Source organism: Pipra filicauda, unplaced genomic scaffold (genome assembly GCF_003945595.2).
Source record: "Pipra filicauda isolate LSUMZ 115617 unplaced genomic scaffold, ASM394559v2 scaffold862_size64592_pilon, whole genome shotgun sequence".
In the NCBI taxonomy this organism is placed as follows: Eukaryota; Metazoa; Chordata; class Aves; order Passeriformes; family Pipridae; genus Pipra; species Pipra filicauda.
This window is the reverse complement of record NW_024105045.1, coordinates 18,283-32,341: the sequence shown is the minus strand read 5'-3', so window position 1 is coordinate 32,341 and position 14,059 is coordinate 18,283. Positions and strand designations below refer to the sequence as shown.

Here is a 14,059-nt window from a genome sequence, read left to right as displayed (position 1 = left end):
CAACCTACGAACCCTCAGCCTGCTCATCGTCAGGTAGAAGGGGTAGAAAGTCTGTCCTTTCAGCAGAATTGCACCTTCTGCTCTCCAGAGGGCATCTTGGGGTGACAAAATTATTCAAGCCCAGCTGACCAAGTCATTATCTCCAAAGTCACAAGTTCACACCTGTTCTGGTCCCCTACCGGGGCCACAATTCCTGCTAGCAAATCTGCTCCAGGCTCCTGCTGGGAGCCTACTGCAGCACGAGCCTCCCACGAGGTCACAGCCTCCTTTCAGGCATCCATCTGCTCCAGCGTGGGGTCCTCCATGGGCTGCAGGTGGAGCTCTCCTGCACCATGAGCTTCCCTGGGCTGCAGGGGCACAGCTGTCCCACCATGATCTGCACCACGGGCTGCAGGGGAATCTCTGCTCCGTTGCCTGAGCACCTCCTTCCCCTCCTTCTTCACTGACCTTGGGGTCTTCAGGGCTGTTTCACATATTCTCACTTCTCTCTCCGTCTGCAGTTGCTGTTGTGCGCTGTTTCCCCCCCCCTTCCTAAGTTATCCCAGCTACACCCCAATGGACTCGGCCCTGCTCAGCGGCGGGTCGGTCTCGGAACCGGCTGTGGTGGCGCGTCACAAGCCCCCTCTGTGATGTCTCGGCGCTCCACGGCTGCTGTCCCGGCGCCAGACCCTTGCTGGCCGTCATTGCTGACTCCGCCGCGACGGGATCAGCAGCGCTTCTCGGGCTTGGACCGTCGGGGGCTGCGAAGCGCAGCTTCCACGCGGATCTCGCCTTTCAGATTTGCCCATCCTCTCCCCACACCCCCTCCCCCTCTCCGCCCGGGACTCGGCAGAGTCTGCCGGGCATCTCCTGTGTCTGTTGAACCCAGGCCGAGGCCGCCGAACGCCGAGAGATGGCCTGGGTCGACCTGCACAGCGCGGCCGCCCGCGGCGACCTGGACCAGCTGCGGCGGCACTGGTGGCTGAAGAAATTCTTCATCAACAGGCGCAACGCTGACAAGCTGTAAGGACAAACAGCAAAGCCTCCACCTTTTGCAAAACGTGGAATTTGTCAAAATTATCTGAAGTCAGGGTGGTTTTTTGATGGATGTACTTTGTGTACTTTCAAGCCTAAGCAGCAACAAAGGATACCATCAGTGGAACAGACAGCATCTAGCATCCCTTAGTATTACTTATTTTATTTCTTTTGTTTTAATTATTACTCTATTTTAACTGTTATTAAAGGTTTTACTTTTGATTCTCCTCCCTGTTTCACTGGGGTGGGGAGGGAGAGGGTGTGAGCAAGTAGCTGTGTGGGGCTTAATTGTCAGCTGGGCTTAAACCGGGACAATTGTGTATGTTTAATTTCTAGGACACCTCTGCATCTTGCTTGCATAAATGGCCATGCAGATATTGTTCGGTTTCTAGTAGGCAAGAATTGCAAGCTAAATCCTGGTGACAAATATAAGAGATCACCACTGATGCTGGTATGTGAAAGGGGCATATGTTGTCTTATGATTGAAGATGCTTGAACTTTCCAGTGTTGGGAAGACGCAGGAGTTCTGACAGAGAACAGTGTAGATGTTGGAAGTTATTCCTCCTTTGTGTCTTGTTTCCAGGCAGTACAGCACCAGCACAGAGATTGTGTGGCTACTCTGCTGGAGCATGGTGCCAACCGTGCCCACAGAGCTGCTACTGGTAACACCGCCCTTCACTTTGCTGTTCTGATGTCTAACAAATCTCTAGTGGAGCTGTTACTAGAGCATGGCGCAGATATTGATGTTAAGAATGAAGTAAGCTTGGACTTTAGGTAAACCTCCTCTTCCCAAGTCAACTTGCTTGACTTTTCTCTGTTATTCTAAGAGAGATGATTTTTCCTTTCAGCTGGGATACACTCCACTTACTCTTGCGATCACCGAGCGTTGCAAAGGGATGATCGAGTTCCTTCTTCAAAAAGGAGCTGACGTGAATGCTACAGATAATCATAAAAGGTGAAGGATTTGGTAAAAGCACGTGTGGGACTCCTTAGCATTGTTTAAGTTGGATTGATGGGAGGCATAAGAATGAGCTTTGAAAAAGGGTCAGGAACCACCCAGAAGGAGCTCCTTCAGTGTGACTTGTGAAAGCAGACCTGCGCTCTGCTGCTTGCTTACTTCAGGGGATGATTTCCACACTGAGGACTGCAAGAAAGCGTTGTCTGCGGTCCCACATGCACACGCGCGCGCGCAGGCACACACACGCGACCTGAGTCTGCTCTGGGTGGGTGGCTGGCCTGGAGACCTCCTGAGGTCCCACCAACCTGAATTCTCCAACACTTCCAGGTGTTTGGCTGTGCTTTCCTTCTGCCAGTAGGAGAGGGGAAATGAATTGTCTGAGAAGCAAAGAGGGATTAAAGTAATGATATGTAATGCCTGCAGAAGCTGATGTATTTACTCTTATCTCCTGGATGCCCTAGGACCCCTATGGAAGTTGCTGCTATTCTTCAGGATAAGGATGCAGTAGAAGTTCTTCTTCGCAATGGCGGTGTTATCAATAAAGAAGACACTGGACTGTTTGGAGTTCGAGCTTTTGAAAGACTATTTCGAGATGAGCTGTAAGTGTTTTACATCCTTGTTAGAGCAACTGCATTCTCAGAATGTCCGTGCTGATGTACAGCCCTTTTTGGTAACAGCAGCAGGGTTAAATGAGGTGCTGAGAGCTTTATCGAAGTGTGACACCTTCTGATGCATCTCTTTCCATGTAAAGGGTAGATTTGGGAATTGAGGAAAACATCCCTCCTCCCCACCAAACCCAGTTCTCTTTGAGAATTCACCTGTGTGCTTCCAAGTTCTATTCTACTCCCTAGCAGCAACTACCTGCCTTTTGTTTCAGAGGGGATCTAACTGATATCCCCTAATTAAAACTCTTCAGTGCTTTTCCTCTTCCCGTGGATAGCTTTGCACCTCTGGCCATTCACTGGCCAAGGTGGCTATGTGTGCTTAACTAGACTGAGGAAAAAAGCCCTCTATCGTAGTGATGGTAGCCAAGGGATGTGTGAATGAATTGCATTATGCCTATGAGCATGCCTTGCCTAGCCATAAACAACTGCCTGTGAACTCTTGTCACTGGATCTCAATTTCCTCTCCCCCTGCCCCTTCTGTTAGCCTGTCTTGATGGGAAGCAGGAGAGAAGGGAGCCTGGGTAAACTGTGGAGTAAAAACCCCTTTAGGACTAAAGCATGTTTGAGGATTGCTCTAACAAAACAAGGTATTCATTCCTCCCCTCCAGGCTTCTGTTGTGCTAATGCACCATTCTGCAGAGCAGCCTTGGTCTGGAGAATGTGTTTAATTTCTTTTGTTGTTTGATTGGGGTTTTTTTGTTTTGTATTCCTGCTCATGAAACAAACCTGACCTCCAACTGACCCAAGGTTGTTAGAATGTGACACAGGTCTCAGAATGCAAGTGCAGTATTTGTTGGCCTCTTAATATCCGACTTAGGAGCCCTCTGAACTTCAGGTCTTCAGAGGAACCATGGGAATTTCTGAAGCCCTTCAAAGTGAGGACTGGGGTTGAGGAGACGTTGCTCCATCTTAGTGTTGAGACATTAGTATAACATCCAGCTGAGGAAGAGGCTTTGGAGATGTCAGCCTGCCAGGGGCCTAGTTAATCTCCCTGGTCCTTGAAATGGAGAGGGGGTCTATCAGATGAGACAGTAGCCAGCAGGGGTGAGTTACTCCACAGATAGAATAGGCACCTGTAGCATGAGCATGCCTGTAGTGAGGATTTCAGTCTCCACTACTCTAGGACTGCAGTATGTTTTGTGTGTGTGTGACCCTTTAGCGGTTGTCTAGGAATAGGGTTAGAATGGCACATGCATGGCTGTTGCTCTTCCCGTGGAGAGTGCAGGAAAGTCTGGGGGCATTTTTACCTATTGCATTTCCTCCCTTTCTATGTTTAGTATTGCTAATGAAGGAGAGGAATATGAATGCTCTGAAAGGAAGGGACAATGTTCTGCCAGAGGCACAGAAGAAATTAACAGCTCTTGCTCTGGGACAACTGCTGACATTCTCTCAAATACACCTGCATTGCCAGAATTATGTAAGACTCTTCACTATCAAGGAGGTAAGAAGGAAAAATCAATGTGGCCTGTAGGAGAATGATAACCCACCAGTGTGATGCATGTCTTGAGGGAGGTGCCAAAGCAGAGGAAAATCAGCACTCCAAGGAGTGATGCGACTCTTCTCATATTTGTTAGGTGTCTTACCAGAAGTGAGAGAAGAGCAGAAGAAAGACAAAGACTCCTCCTGGGATTCTGAGGTACCTTCTCTAGAGGAGGCAGTGGGGTCCCTCTGAATCACTGGCTTCTGGGATCATTACTGTCTGCAGCTGCTTTTGCCAAATGCTTGTAAGTCAGACCTTGACATGCCAGTGCTGCAGACAAACTGTTCCGTTAGGACTGGGACAAAGTGAGGTTCAGCTGGTTCTCCTTGCAGCTGACCTCCAAGCTGGATTTCTAAAAAAGGACAAAGCAGTAAAGTTTCTGTTAGAAGACTGGCTTGGTGAAGATTGTTGATTTTCTATCATACCGCAAACATCTTCCACTCCAGTCACTGTCAATTGGTTCCCATATGACTCACAGTCTAGAGACTTCTTTCTTCTGCCTGCATTCTCTCTGGATTGGACAGGAGTACTTCATCCCCTTTGGAAAGCCCTGCTCAAGAGAGATGCTGAACGTGCTGGCTGTGTTTGCCTCTTTTGTTGCTTCCATCACCTGATCCCGCTTGTTAGGTCTTTTGGCTAAAGCAGAAGTGTTGTGCGTGGAAGTGGGTTGAGAAGGAGCCTTTGCCAGTTCTCAGACGTGTCTTTTCAATTTCACAGACTGATTCCAAAGGTCAAGGGAAAGTGTCCGCTGACCCAACGCTTCCTGCTGCAGTGGGCAAGAGTTTGGATACGCGCTCTGTTGCGGTGGAGCACGGCAAAGGTAATTTCAGAGGGACTAAATGGTTACCTTTGTAAAGTGGGGTGACATGGCTGGGGAGAAAGCAGAGTGAAATAAGCCCTCAGAGTAATGACAAACCTGTTATCTTTTGTTAGGGGCCTTGTCAGCAGCAGAAGAGCAGAAGGAAGACAGTGACTCTCCCTGGGATTCTGAGGTACCTACTTTGGAGGAGGCAGTGAGGTCCCGCTGGATCCATGGCGTGTGGGCTCCTTTCCCTTTGCTGCTGCTTTTGCCACATGCTTGCACCTTGGACCTGGACATGCCAGTGCTGCAGACCAAGTGTTCAGTTAGTGCTGGGACAAAGTGAGGTCAAGCTAATGTCCTGGGTCTCCTTGCAGCTGACCTGCAAGCTGGATTTCTAGAACAAAGCAGTAAAGCTTCTTGCTGCTTACAATCTCCTAAAATCCTAGAAAACTCGTATAGTGAGGATTGCTGTTTTCGACCCCAAAGCCTCCTTCCCTGGATCCATTAATGTCATATGGATGACTGTTATGACCTCCAGTCTGGAGATGTGTTTCTTCTGCCTAGGTTCTCTCTGCATTGGGCAGGAGTACTTCATCCCCTTTGGAAAGCCCTGCTCAAGAGAGATGCCGAATGTGCTGGCTGTGTTTGCCTCTTTTGTTGCTTCTGCCAGCGGATCCTGCTCATTAGGCCTGTTGCCTGAAGCAGAAGTGTTGTGCGTGGAAGTGGGTTGAGAAGGAGCCTTTGCCAGTTCTCCGACGTGTCTTTTAAATTACACAGACTGATTCTGACGGTCCCTGGGATGTGTCGAAAAATGTGCTGTTTCCTGCTGCATTCGGCAATAGATTGGACGCGCGTGCTGTGTTAGTACGGAGCGGCAAAGGTAATTTCAGAGAGACTAAATGGTTACCTTTGTGAACTTCTCTGGGGTGACATGGCTGGGGAGAAGCAGAGTGAAATAAGCACTCAAAAACATGCCTGTTACCTTTTGTATAGGAGCCTTGCCAGCAGCAGAAGAGCAGAAGGAAGACAGTGACTCCCCCCGGGATACTAAGGTACCTTCTCTGGAGGAGGCAGTGAGGTCCCGCTGGATCAATGGCGTCTGGGCTCCTTTCCCTTTGCTGCTGCTTTTGTCACACGCTTGCACCTTGGACCTGGACATGCCATTGCTGTAAAGTGTTCAGTTAGTGCTGGGACAAAGTGAGGTCAGCTACTGTCCTGGGTCTCCTTGCAGCTGACCTCCCAGCTGGATTTGTAGAACAAAGCAGTAAAGCTTCTTGCTGCTTGCAGTCCTCTGAAATCCTACAAGACTGGCACTGTGAGGATTGCTGTTTTCCACCTCCTAGCCTGCTTCCCTGGATCCATTAATGTCAAATGGTTCCCTTACGACGTACAATCTGGAGTTGTATTTCTCCTGCCTCGGTTCTCTTTGCATTGGGCAGGAGTACTTCATCCCCTTTGGAAAGCCCTGCTCAAGAGAGATGCTGAACGTGCTGGCTGTGTTTGCCTCTTTTGTTCCTTCCGTCACCTGATCGTGCTCTTTAGGCCTTTTGGCTAAAGCAGAAGTGTTGTGCGTGGAAGCGGGTTGAGAAGGAGCCTTTGCCAGTTCTCAGACGTGTCTTTTCAATTACACAGACTGATTCCAAAGGTCAAGGGAAAGTGTCAACCAACCTGACACTTCCTGCTGCAGTGGGCAAGAGTTTGGATGCTCACTCTGTTGCAGTGGAGCACGGCAAAGGTAATTTCAGAGGGACTAAATGGTTACCTTTGTGAATTTCTCTGGGGTGACATGGCTGGGGAGAAAGCAGAGTGAAATAAGCCCTCAGAGTAATGACCAACCTGTTATCTTTTGTTAGGGTTCTTGCCAGCAGCAGAAGACCAGAAAGAAGACAATGAGTTTTCCTGGGGAGATGATGACTTTTCCTGGCTTTTGGAGGTAGCTGTTCTGGAGGGGGCAATGAGTTTCTTCTGGATCCATGGCGTCTGGGCTCCTTTCCCTTTGCTGCTGCTTGGGCAACATGCTTGCACCTTGGGCCTGGACATGCCAGTGCTGCAGACAAACGGTTCAGTTAGTGCTGGGACAAAGTGAGGTCAGCTAATGTCCTGGGTCTCCTTGCAGCTGACCTCCCAGCTGGATTAATAGAACAAAGCAGTAAAGCTTCCCGCTGCTTGCAGTCCTCTGAAATCCTCCAAGACTGGCATTGTGAGGATTGTGTTTTCCACCTCCTAGCCTGCTTCCCTGGATCCATTAATGTCAAATGGTTCCCTTACGACCTGCAGTCTGGAGATGTATTTCTCCTGCCTAGGTTCTCTCTGCATTGGGCAGGAGTACTTCATCCCCTTTGGAAAGCCCTGCTCAAGAGAGATGCCGAACGTGCTGGCTGTGTTTGCCTGTTTTGTTGCTTCCGTCACCTGATCGTGCTCTTTAGGCCTTTTGGCTAAAGCAGAAGTGTTGTGCGTGGAAGTGGATTGAGAAGGAGCCTTTGCCAGTTCTCAGACGTGTCTTTTAAATTCCACAGACTGATTCCAAAGGTCAAGGGAAAGTGTTGCCCAACTTGACACTTCCTGCTGCAGTGGGCAAGAGTTTGGATGCGCGCTCTGTTGCAGTGGAGCACGGCAAAGGTAATTTCAGAGGGACTAAATGGTTACCTTTGTAAAGTTCTCTGGGGTGACATGGCTGGGGAGAAAGCAGAGTGAAATAAGCCCTCAGAGTAATGACATGCCTCTTACGTCTTTTGTTAGGGCTCTTGCCAGCAGCAGGAGAAGAGCAGAAGGAAGACAATGACTCCCCCTGGGATTCTGAGGTACCTGCTCTGGAGGTGGCAGTGAGGTCCCGCTGGATCAATGGCTTCTGGGCTCCTTTCCCTTTGCTGCTGCTTTTGCCCCACGCTTGCACCTTGGACCTGGACATGCCAGTGCTGCAGACAAAGTGTTCAGTTAGTGCTGGGACAAAGTGAGGTCAAGCTAATGTCCTGGGTCTCCTTGCAGCTGACCTCCCAGCTGCATTTGTAGAAGAAAGCAGTAAAGCTTCTTGCTGCTTGCAGTCCTCTGAAATCCTCCAAGACTGGCACTGTGAGGATTGCTGTTTTCCACCTCCTAGCCTGCTTCCCTGGATCCATTAATGTCAAATAACCTACAGTCTGGAGATGTATTTCTCCTGCCTCGGTTCTCTCTGCATTGGGCAGGAGTACTTCATCCCCTTTGGAAAGCCCTGCTCAAGAGAGATGCCGAACGTGCTGGCTGTGTTTGCCCATTTTGTTGCTTCAGCCACCTGATCCCGCTCGTTAGGCCTGTTGGCTGAAGCTGAAGTGCTGTGCGTGGAAGTGGGTTGAGAAGGAGCCTTTGCCAGTTCTCAGACGTGTCTTTTCAATTCCACAGACCGATTCTGAAGGTCCAGCAGAAAGTGTGCTGCTTCCTGCTGCAGTGGGCAAGACTTTGGATGCGCGCTCTGTTGCAGTGGAGCACGGCAAAGGTAGTTTTAGAGGGACTAAATGGTTACCTTTGTAAAGTTCTCTCTTTGTAAAGTGGGGTGACATGGCTGGGGAGAAAGCAGAGTGAAATAAGCCGTCAGAGTAATGACCAACCTGTTATCTTTTGTTAGGGGCCTTGACAGCAGCAGAAGAGCAGAAGGAAGACAATGACTCCCCCTGGGATTCTGAGGTACCTGCTCTGGAGGTGGCAGTGAGGTCCCAGTGGATCAATGGCGTCTGGGCTCCTTTCCCTTTGCTGCTGCTTTTGCCCCACGCTTGCACCTTGGACCTGGACATGCCAGTGCTGCAGACAAACTGTTCAGTTAATGCTGGGACAAAGGGAGGTCAAGCTAATGTCCTTGCAGCTGACCTGCAAGCTGGATTTCTAGAACAAAGCAGTATAACTTCTTGCTGCTTGCAGTCCTCTGAAATCCTATAAGAATGGCATTGTGAGGATTGTGTTTTCCACCTCATAGCCTGCTTCCCTGGATCCATTAATGTCAAATGGTTTCGTTATGACCTACAGTCTGGAGATGTATTTCTCCTGTCTAGGTTCTCTCTGCATTAGGCAGGAGTACTTCATCCCCTTTGGAAAGCTCTGCTCAAGAGAGATGCTGAACGTGCTGGCTGTGTTTGCCTGTTTTGTTGCTTCCGTCACCTGATCGTGCTCATTAGGCCTTTTGGCTAAAGCAGAAGTGTTGTGCGTGGAAGTGGGTTGAGAAGGAGCCTTTGCCAGTTCTCAGACGTGTCTTTTAAATTACACAGACTGATTCCAAAGGCCAAGGGAAAGTGTTGCCCAACTTGACACTTCGTGCTGCAGTGGGCAAGAGTTTGGATACGCGCTCTGTTGGAGTGGAGCACGGCAAAGGTAATTTCAGAGGGACTAAATGGTTACCTTTGTAAAGTTCTCTGGGGTGACATGGCTGGGGAGAAAGCAGAGTGAAATAAGCCATCAGAGTAATGACCAACCTGTTATCTTTTGTTAGGGGTCTTGCCAGCAGCAGGAGAAGAGCAGAAGGAAGACAGTGACTCCCCCTGGGATTCTGAGGTACCTGCTCTGGAGGAGGCAGTGAGGTCCCGCTGGATCAATGGCTTTTGGGCTCCTTTCCCTTTGCTGCTGCTTTTGCCACATGCTTGCACCTTGGACCTGGACATGCCAGTGCTGCAGACAAAGTGTTCAGTTAATGCTGGGACAAAGTGAGGTCAAGCAAATGTCCTGGGTCTCCTTGCAGCTGACCTCCCAGCTGCATTTGTAGAACAAAGCAGTAAAGCTTCTTGCTGCTTGCAGTCCTCTGAAATCCTCCAAGACTGGCACTATGAGGATTGCTGTTTTCCACCTCCTAGCCTGCTTCCCTGGATCCATTAATGTCAAATAACCTACTGTGTAGAGATGTATTTCTCCTGCCTTGGTTCCCTCTGCATTGGGCAGGAGTACTTCATCCCCTTTGGAAAGCTCTGCTCAAGAGAGATGCTGAACGTGCTGGCTGTGTTTGCCTGTTTTGTTGCTTCCGTCACCTGATCGTGCTCATTAGGCCTTTTGGCTAAAGCAGAAGTGTTGTGCGTGGAAGTGGGTTGAGAAGGAGCCTTTGCCAGTTCTCAGACGTGTCTTTTCAATTCCACAGACTGATTCTGAAGGTCCAGCAGAAAGTGTGCTGCTTCCTGCTGCAGTGGGCAAGAGTTTGGATGTGCGCTCCGTTACAGTGGAGCACGGCAAAGGTAATTTCAGAGGGACTAAATGGTTACCTTTGTAAAGTTCTCTCTTTGTAAAGTGGGGTGACATGGCTGGGGAGAAAGCAGAGTGAAATAAGCCCTCAGAGTAATGACATGCCTCTTACCTCTTTTGTTAGGGGTCTTGCCAGCAGCAGCAGAAGACCAGAAAGAAGACAATGACTTTTCCTGGGGAGATGATGACATTTCCTGGCTTTTGGAGGTAGCTGTTCTGGAGGGGGCAATGAGTTTCTTCTGGATCCATGGCGTCTGGGCTCCTTTCCCTTTGCTGCTGCTTGTGCCACATGCTTGCACCTTGGACCTGGACATGCCGGTGCTGCAGACAAACGGTTCAGTTAGTGCTGGGACAAAGTGAGGTCAAACTAATGTCCCTGCAGCTGACCTCCCAGCTGGATTTGTAGAACAAAGCAGTAAAGCTTCTTGCTGCTTGCAGTCCTCTGAAATCCTACAAGACTGGCACTGTGAGGATTGTGTTTTCCACCTCCTAGCCTGCTTCCCTGGATCCATTCATGTCAACTGGTTCCCTTACGACCTCCAGTCTGGAGATGTATTTCTCCTGCCTAGGTTCTCTCTGCATTAGGCAGGAGTAGTTCATCCCCTTTGGAAAGCCCTGCTCAAGAGAGATGCTGAACGTGCTGGCTGTGTTTGCCTCTTTTGTTGCTTCTACCACCTGATCGTGCTCATTAGGGCTTTTGGCTAAAGCAGAAGTGTTGTGCGTGGAAGTGGGTTGAGAAGGAGCCTTTGCCAGTTCTCAGACGTGTCTTTTAAATTACACAGACTGATTCCAAAGGCCAAGGGAAAGTGTCGACCAACTTGACACTTCCTGCTGCAGTGGGCAAGACTTTGGATGCGCGCTCTGTTGCAGTGGAGCACGGCAAAGGTAATTTCAGAGGGACTAAATGGTTACCTTTGTAAAGTTCTCTCTTTGTAAAGTGGGATGACATGGCTGGGGAGAAAGCAGAGTGAAATAAGCCGTCAGAGTAATGACAAACCTGTTATCTTTTGTTAGGGGCCTTGACAGCAGCAGAAGAGCAGAAGGAAGACAATGACTCCCCCTGGGATTCTGAGGTACCTGCTCTGGAGGTGGCAGTGAGGTCCCAGTGGATCAATGGCGTCTGGGCTCCTTTCCCTTTGCTGCTGCTTTTGCCACACACTTGCACCTTGGACCTGGACATGCCAGTGCTGCAGACAAACTGTTCAGTTAATGCTGGGACAAAGGGAGGTCAAGCTAATGTCCTTGCAGCTGACCTGCAAGCTGGATTTCTAGAACAAAGCAGTATAACTTCTTGCTGCTTGCAGTCCTCTGAAATCCTATAAGAATGGCATTGTGAGGATTGTGTTTTCCACCTCCTAGCCTGCTTCCCTGGATCCATTAATGTCAAATGGTTTCGTTATGACCTACAGTCTGGAGATGTATTTCTCCTGTCTAGGTTCTCTCTGCATTAGGCAGGAGTACTTCATCCCCTTTGGAAAGCTCTGCTCAAGAGAGATGCTGAACGTGCTGGCTGTGTTTGCCTGTTTTGTTGCTTCCGTCACCTGATCGTGCTCATTAGGCCTTTTGGCTAAAGCAGAAGTGTTGTGCGTGGAAGTGGGTTGAGAAGGAGCCTTTGCCAGTTCTCAGACGTGTCTTTTAAATTACACAGACTGATTCCAAAGGCCAAGGGAAAGTGTTGCCCAACTTGACACTTCGTGCTGCAGTGGGCAAGAGTTTGGATACGCGCTCTGTTGGAGTGGAGCACGGCAAAGGTAATTTCAGAGGGACTAAATGGTTACCTTTGTAAAGTTCTCTGGGGTGACATGGCTGGGGAGAAAGCAGAGTGAAATAAGCCATCAGAGTAATGACCAACCTGTTATCTTTTGTTAGGGGTCTTGCCAGCAGCAGGAGAAGAGCAGAAGGAAGACAGTGACTCCCCCTGGGATTCTGAGGTACCTGCTCTGGAGGAGGCAGTGAGGTCCCGCTGGATCAATGGCTTTTGGGCTCCTTTCCCTTTGCTGCTGCTTTTGCCACATGCTTGCACCTTGGACCTGGACATGCCAGTGCTGCAGACAAAGTGTTCAGTTAATGCTGGGACAAAGTGAGGTCAAGCAAATGTCCTGGGTCTCCTTGCAGCTGACCTCCCAGCTGCATTTGTAGAACAAAGCAGTAAAGCTTCTTGCTGCTTGCAGTCCTCTGAAATCCTCCAAGACTGGCACTATGAGGATTGCTGTTTTCCACCTCCTAGCCTGCTTCCCTGGATCCATTAATGTCAAATAACCTACTGTGTAGAGATGTATTTCTCCTGCCTTGGTTCCCTCTGCATTGGGCAGGAGTACTTCATCCCCTTTGGAAAGCTCTGCTCAAGAGAGATGCTGAACGTGCTGGCTGTGTTTGCCTGTTTTGTTGCTTCCGTCACCTGATCGTGCTCATTAGGCCTTTTGGCTAAAGCAGAAGTGTTGTGCGTGGAAGTGGGTTGAGAAGGAGCCTTTGCCAGTTCTCAGACGTGTCTTTTCAATTCCACAGACTGATTCTGAAGGTCCAGCAGAAAGTGTGCTGCTTCCTGCTGCAGTGGGCAAGAGTTTGGATGTGCGCTCCGTTACAGTGGAGCACGGCAAAGGTAATTTCAGAGGGACTAAATGGTTACCTTTGTAAAGTTCTCTCTTTGTAAAGTGGGGTGACATGGCTGGGGAGAAAGCAGAGTGAAATAAGCCCTCAGAGTAATGACATGCCTCTTACCTCTTTTGTTAGGGGTCTTGCCAGCAGCAGCAGAAGACCAGAAAGAAGACAATGACTTTTCCTGGGGAGATGATGACATTTCCTGGCTTTTGGAGGTAGCTGTTCTGGAGGGGGCAATGAGTTTCTTCTGGATCCATGGCGTCTGGGCTCCTTTCCCTTTGCTGCTGCTTGTGCCACATGCTTGCACCTTGGACCTGGACATGCCGGTGCTGCAGACAAACTGTTCAGTTAGTGCTGGGACAAAGGGAGGACAAGCTACTGTCCTTGCAGCTGACCTCCAAGCTGGATTTCTAGAACTAAGCAGTAAAGCTTCTTGCTGCTTGCAGTCCTCTGAAATCCTACAAGACTGGCACTGTGAGGATTGTGTTTTCCACCTCCTAGCCTGCTTCCCTGCATCCATTAATGTCAACTGGTTCCCTTACGACCTCCAGTCTGGAGATGTATTTCTCCTGTCTAGGTTCTCTCTGCATTGGGCAGGAGTACTTCATCCCCTTTGGAAAGCCCTGCTCAAGAGAGATGCCGAACGTGCTGGCTGTGTTTGCCTCTTTTGTTGCTTCTACCACCTGATCCTGCTCGTTAGGCCTTTTGGCTAAAGCAGAAGTGTTGTGCGTGGAAGTGGGTTGAGAAGGAGCCTTTGCCAGTTCTCAGACGTGTCTTTTAAATTACACAGACTGATTCCAAAGGCCAAGGGAAAGTGTCGCCCAACTTGACACTTCCTGCTGCAGTGGGCAAGAGTTTGGATGCGCGCTCTGTTGCAGTGGAGCACGGCAAAGGTAATTTCAGAGGGACTAAATGGTTACCTTTGTACAGTTCTCTCTTTGTAAAGTGGGGTGACATGGCTGGGGAGAAAGCAGAGTGAAATAAGCCCTCAGAGTAATGACATGCCTCTTACGTCTTTTGTTAGGGGTCTTGCCAGCAGCAGCAGAAGAGCAGAAGGATAACAAAGACTTTTCCTGGGAAGATGATGACTTTTTCTGGCTTTTGGAGGTAGCTGTTCTGGAGGGGGCAATGAGGTCCCGCTGGATCAATGGCGTCTGGGCTCCTTTCCCTTTGCTGCTGCTTTTGCCACATGCTTGCACCTTGGGCCTGGACATGTCAGTGCTGCAGACAAACTGTTCAGTTAATGCTGGGACAAAGGGAGGTCAGCTAATGTCCTTGCAGCTGACCTCCCATCTGGATTTCTAGAACAAAGCAGTAAATTTTCCCGCTGCTTGCAGTCCTCTGAAATCCTA

At 49.5% G+C, this 14,059-nt stretch overlaps 2 protein-coding genes across 2 annotated transcripts in view; both read left to right on the top strand.

Annotated features, from left to right (window-relative positions):
* Positions 1-14,059, top strand: part of LOC114002941 — a 47,340-nt gene that overhangs the window by 27,823 nt on the left and 5,458 nt on the right. The window contains exons 24-45 of the mRNA XM_039390709.1: positions 4,835-4,937; positions 5,051-5,109; positions 5,697-5,799; positions 5,913-5,971; positions 6,552-6,654; positions 6,773-6,852; positions 7,436-7,538; positions 7,659-7,720; positions 8,295-8,388; positions 8,518-8,576; positions 9,152-9,254; positions 9,373-9,434; positions 10,009-10,102; positions 10,234-10,316; positions 10,892-10,994; positions 11,124-11,182; positions 11,758-11,860; positions 11,979-12,040; positions 12,615-12,708; positions 12,840-12,922; positions 13,498-13,600; positions 13,732-13,814. Of these exons, the coding sequence (XP_039246643.1) occupies positions 4,835-4,937; positions 5,051-5,109; positions 5,697-5,799; positions 5,913-5,971; positions 6,552-6,654; positions 6,773-6,852; positions 7,436-7,538; positions 7,659-7,720; positions 8,295-8,388; positions 8,518-8,576; positions 9,152-9,254; positions 9,373-9,434; positions 10,009-10,102; positions 10,234-10,316; positions 10,892-10,994; positions 11,124-11,182; positions 11,758-11,860; positions 11,979-12,040; positions 12,615-12,708; positions 12,840-12,922; positions 13,498-13,600; positions 13,732-13,814 (1,857 nt within the window). The remainder of the gene's footprint in view (positions 1-4,834; positions 4,938-5,050; positions 5,110-5,696; positions 5,800-5,912; positions 5,972-6,551; positions 6,655-6,772; positions 6,853-7,435; positions 7,539-7,658; positions 7,721-8,294; positions 8,389-8,517; positions 8,577-9,151; positions 9,255-9,372; positions 9,435-10,008; positions 10,103-10,233; positions 10,317-10,891; positions 10,995-11,123; positions 11,183-11,757; positions 11,861-11,978; positions 12,041-12,614; positions 12,709-12,839; positions 12,923-13,497; positions 13,601-13,731; positions 13,815-14,059) is intronic.
* On the top strand, positions 829-1,546 carry LOC114002940 (ankyrin repeat domain-containing protein 7-like). Its single transcript, XM_027749381.2, has 2 exons — positions 829-1,002; positions 1,351-1,546. Exons 1-2 carry the CDS (start codon positions 893-895, stop codon positions 1,508-1,510), a joined length of 270 nt encoding a protein of 89 aa, XP_027605182.2. The 5' UTR covers positions 829-892; the 3' UTR covers positions 1,511-1,546.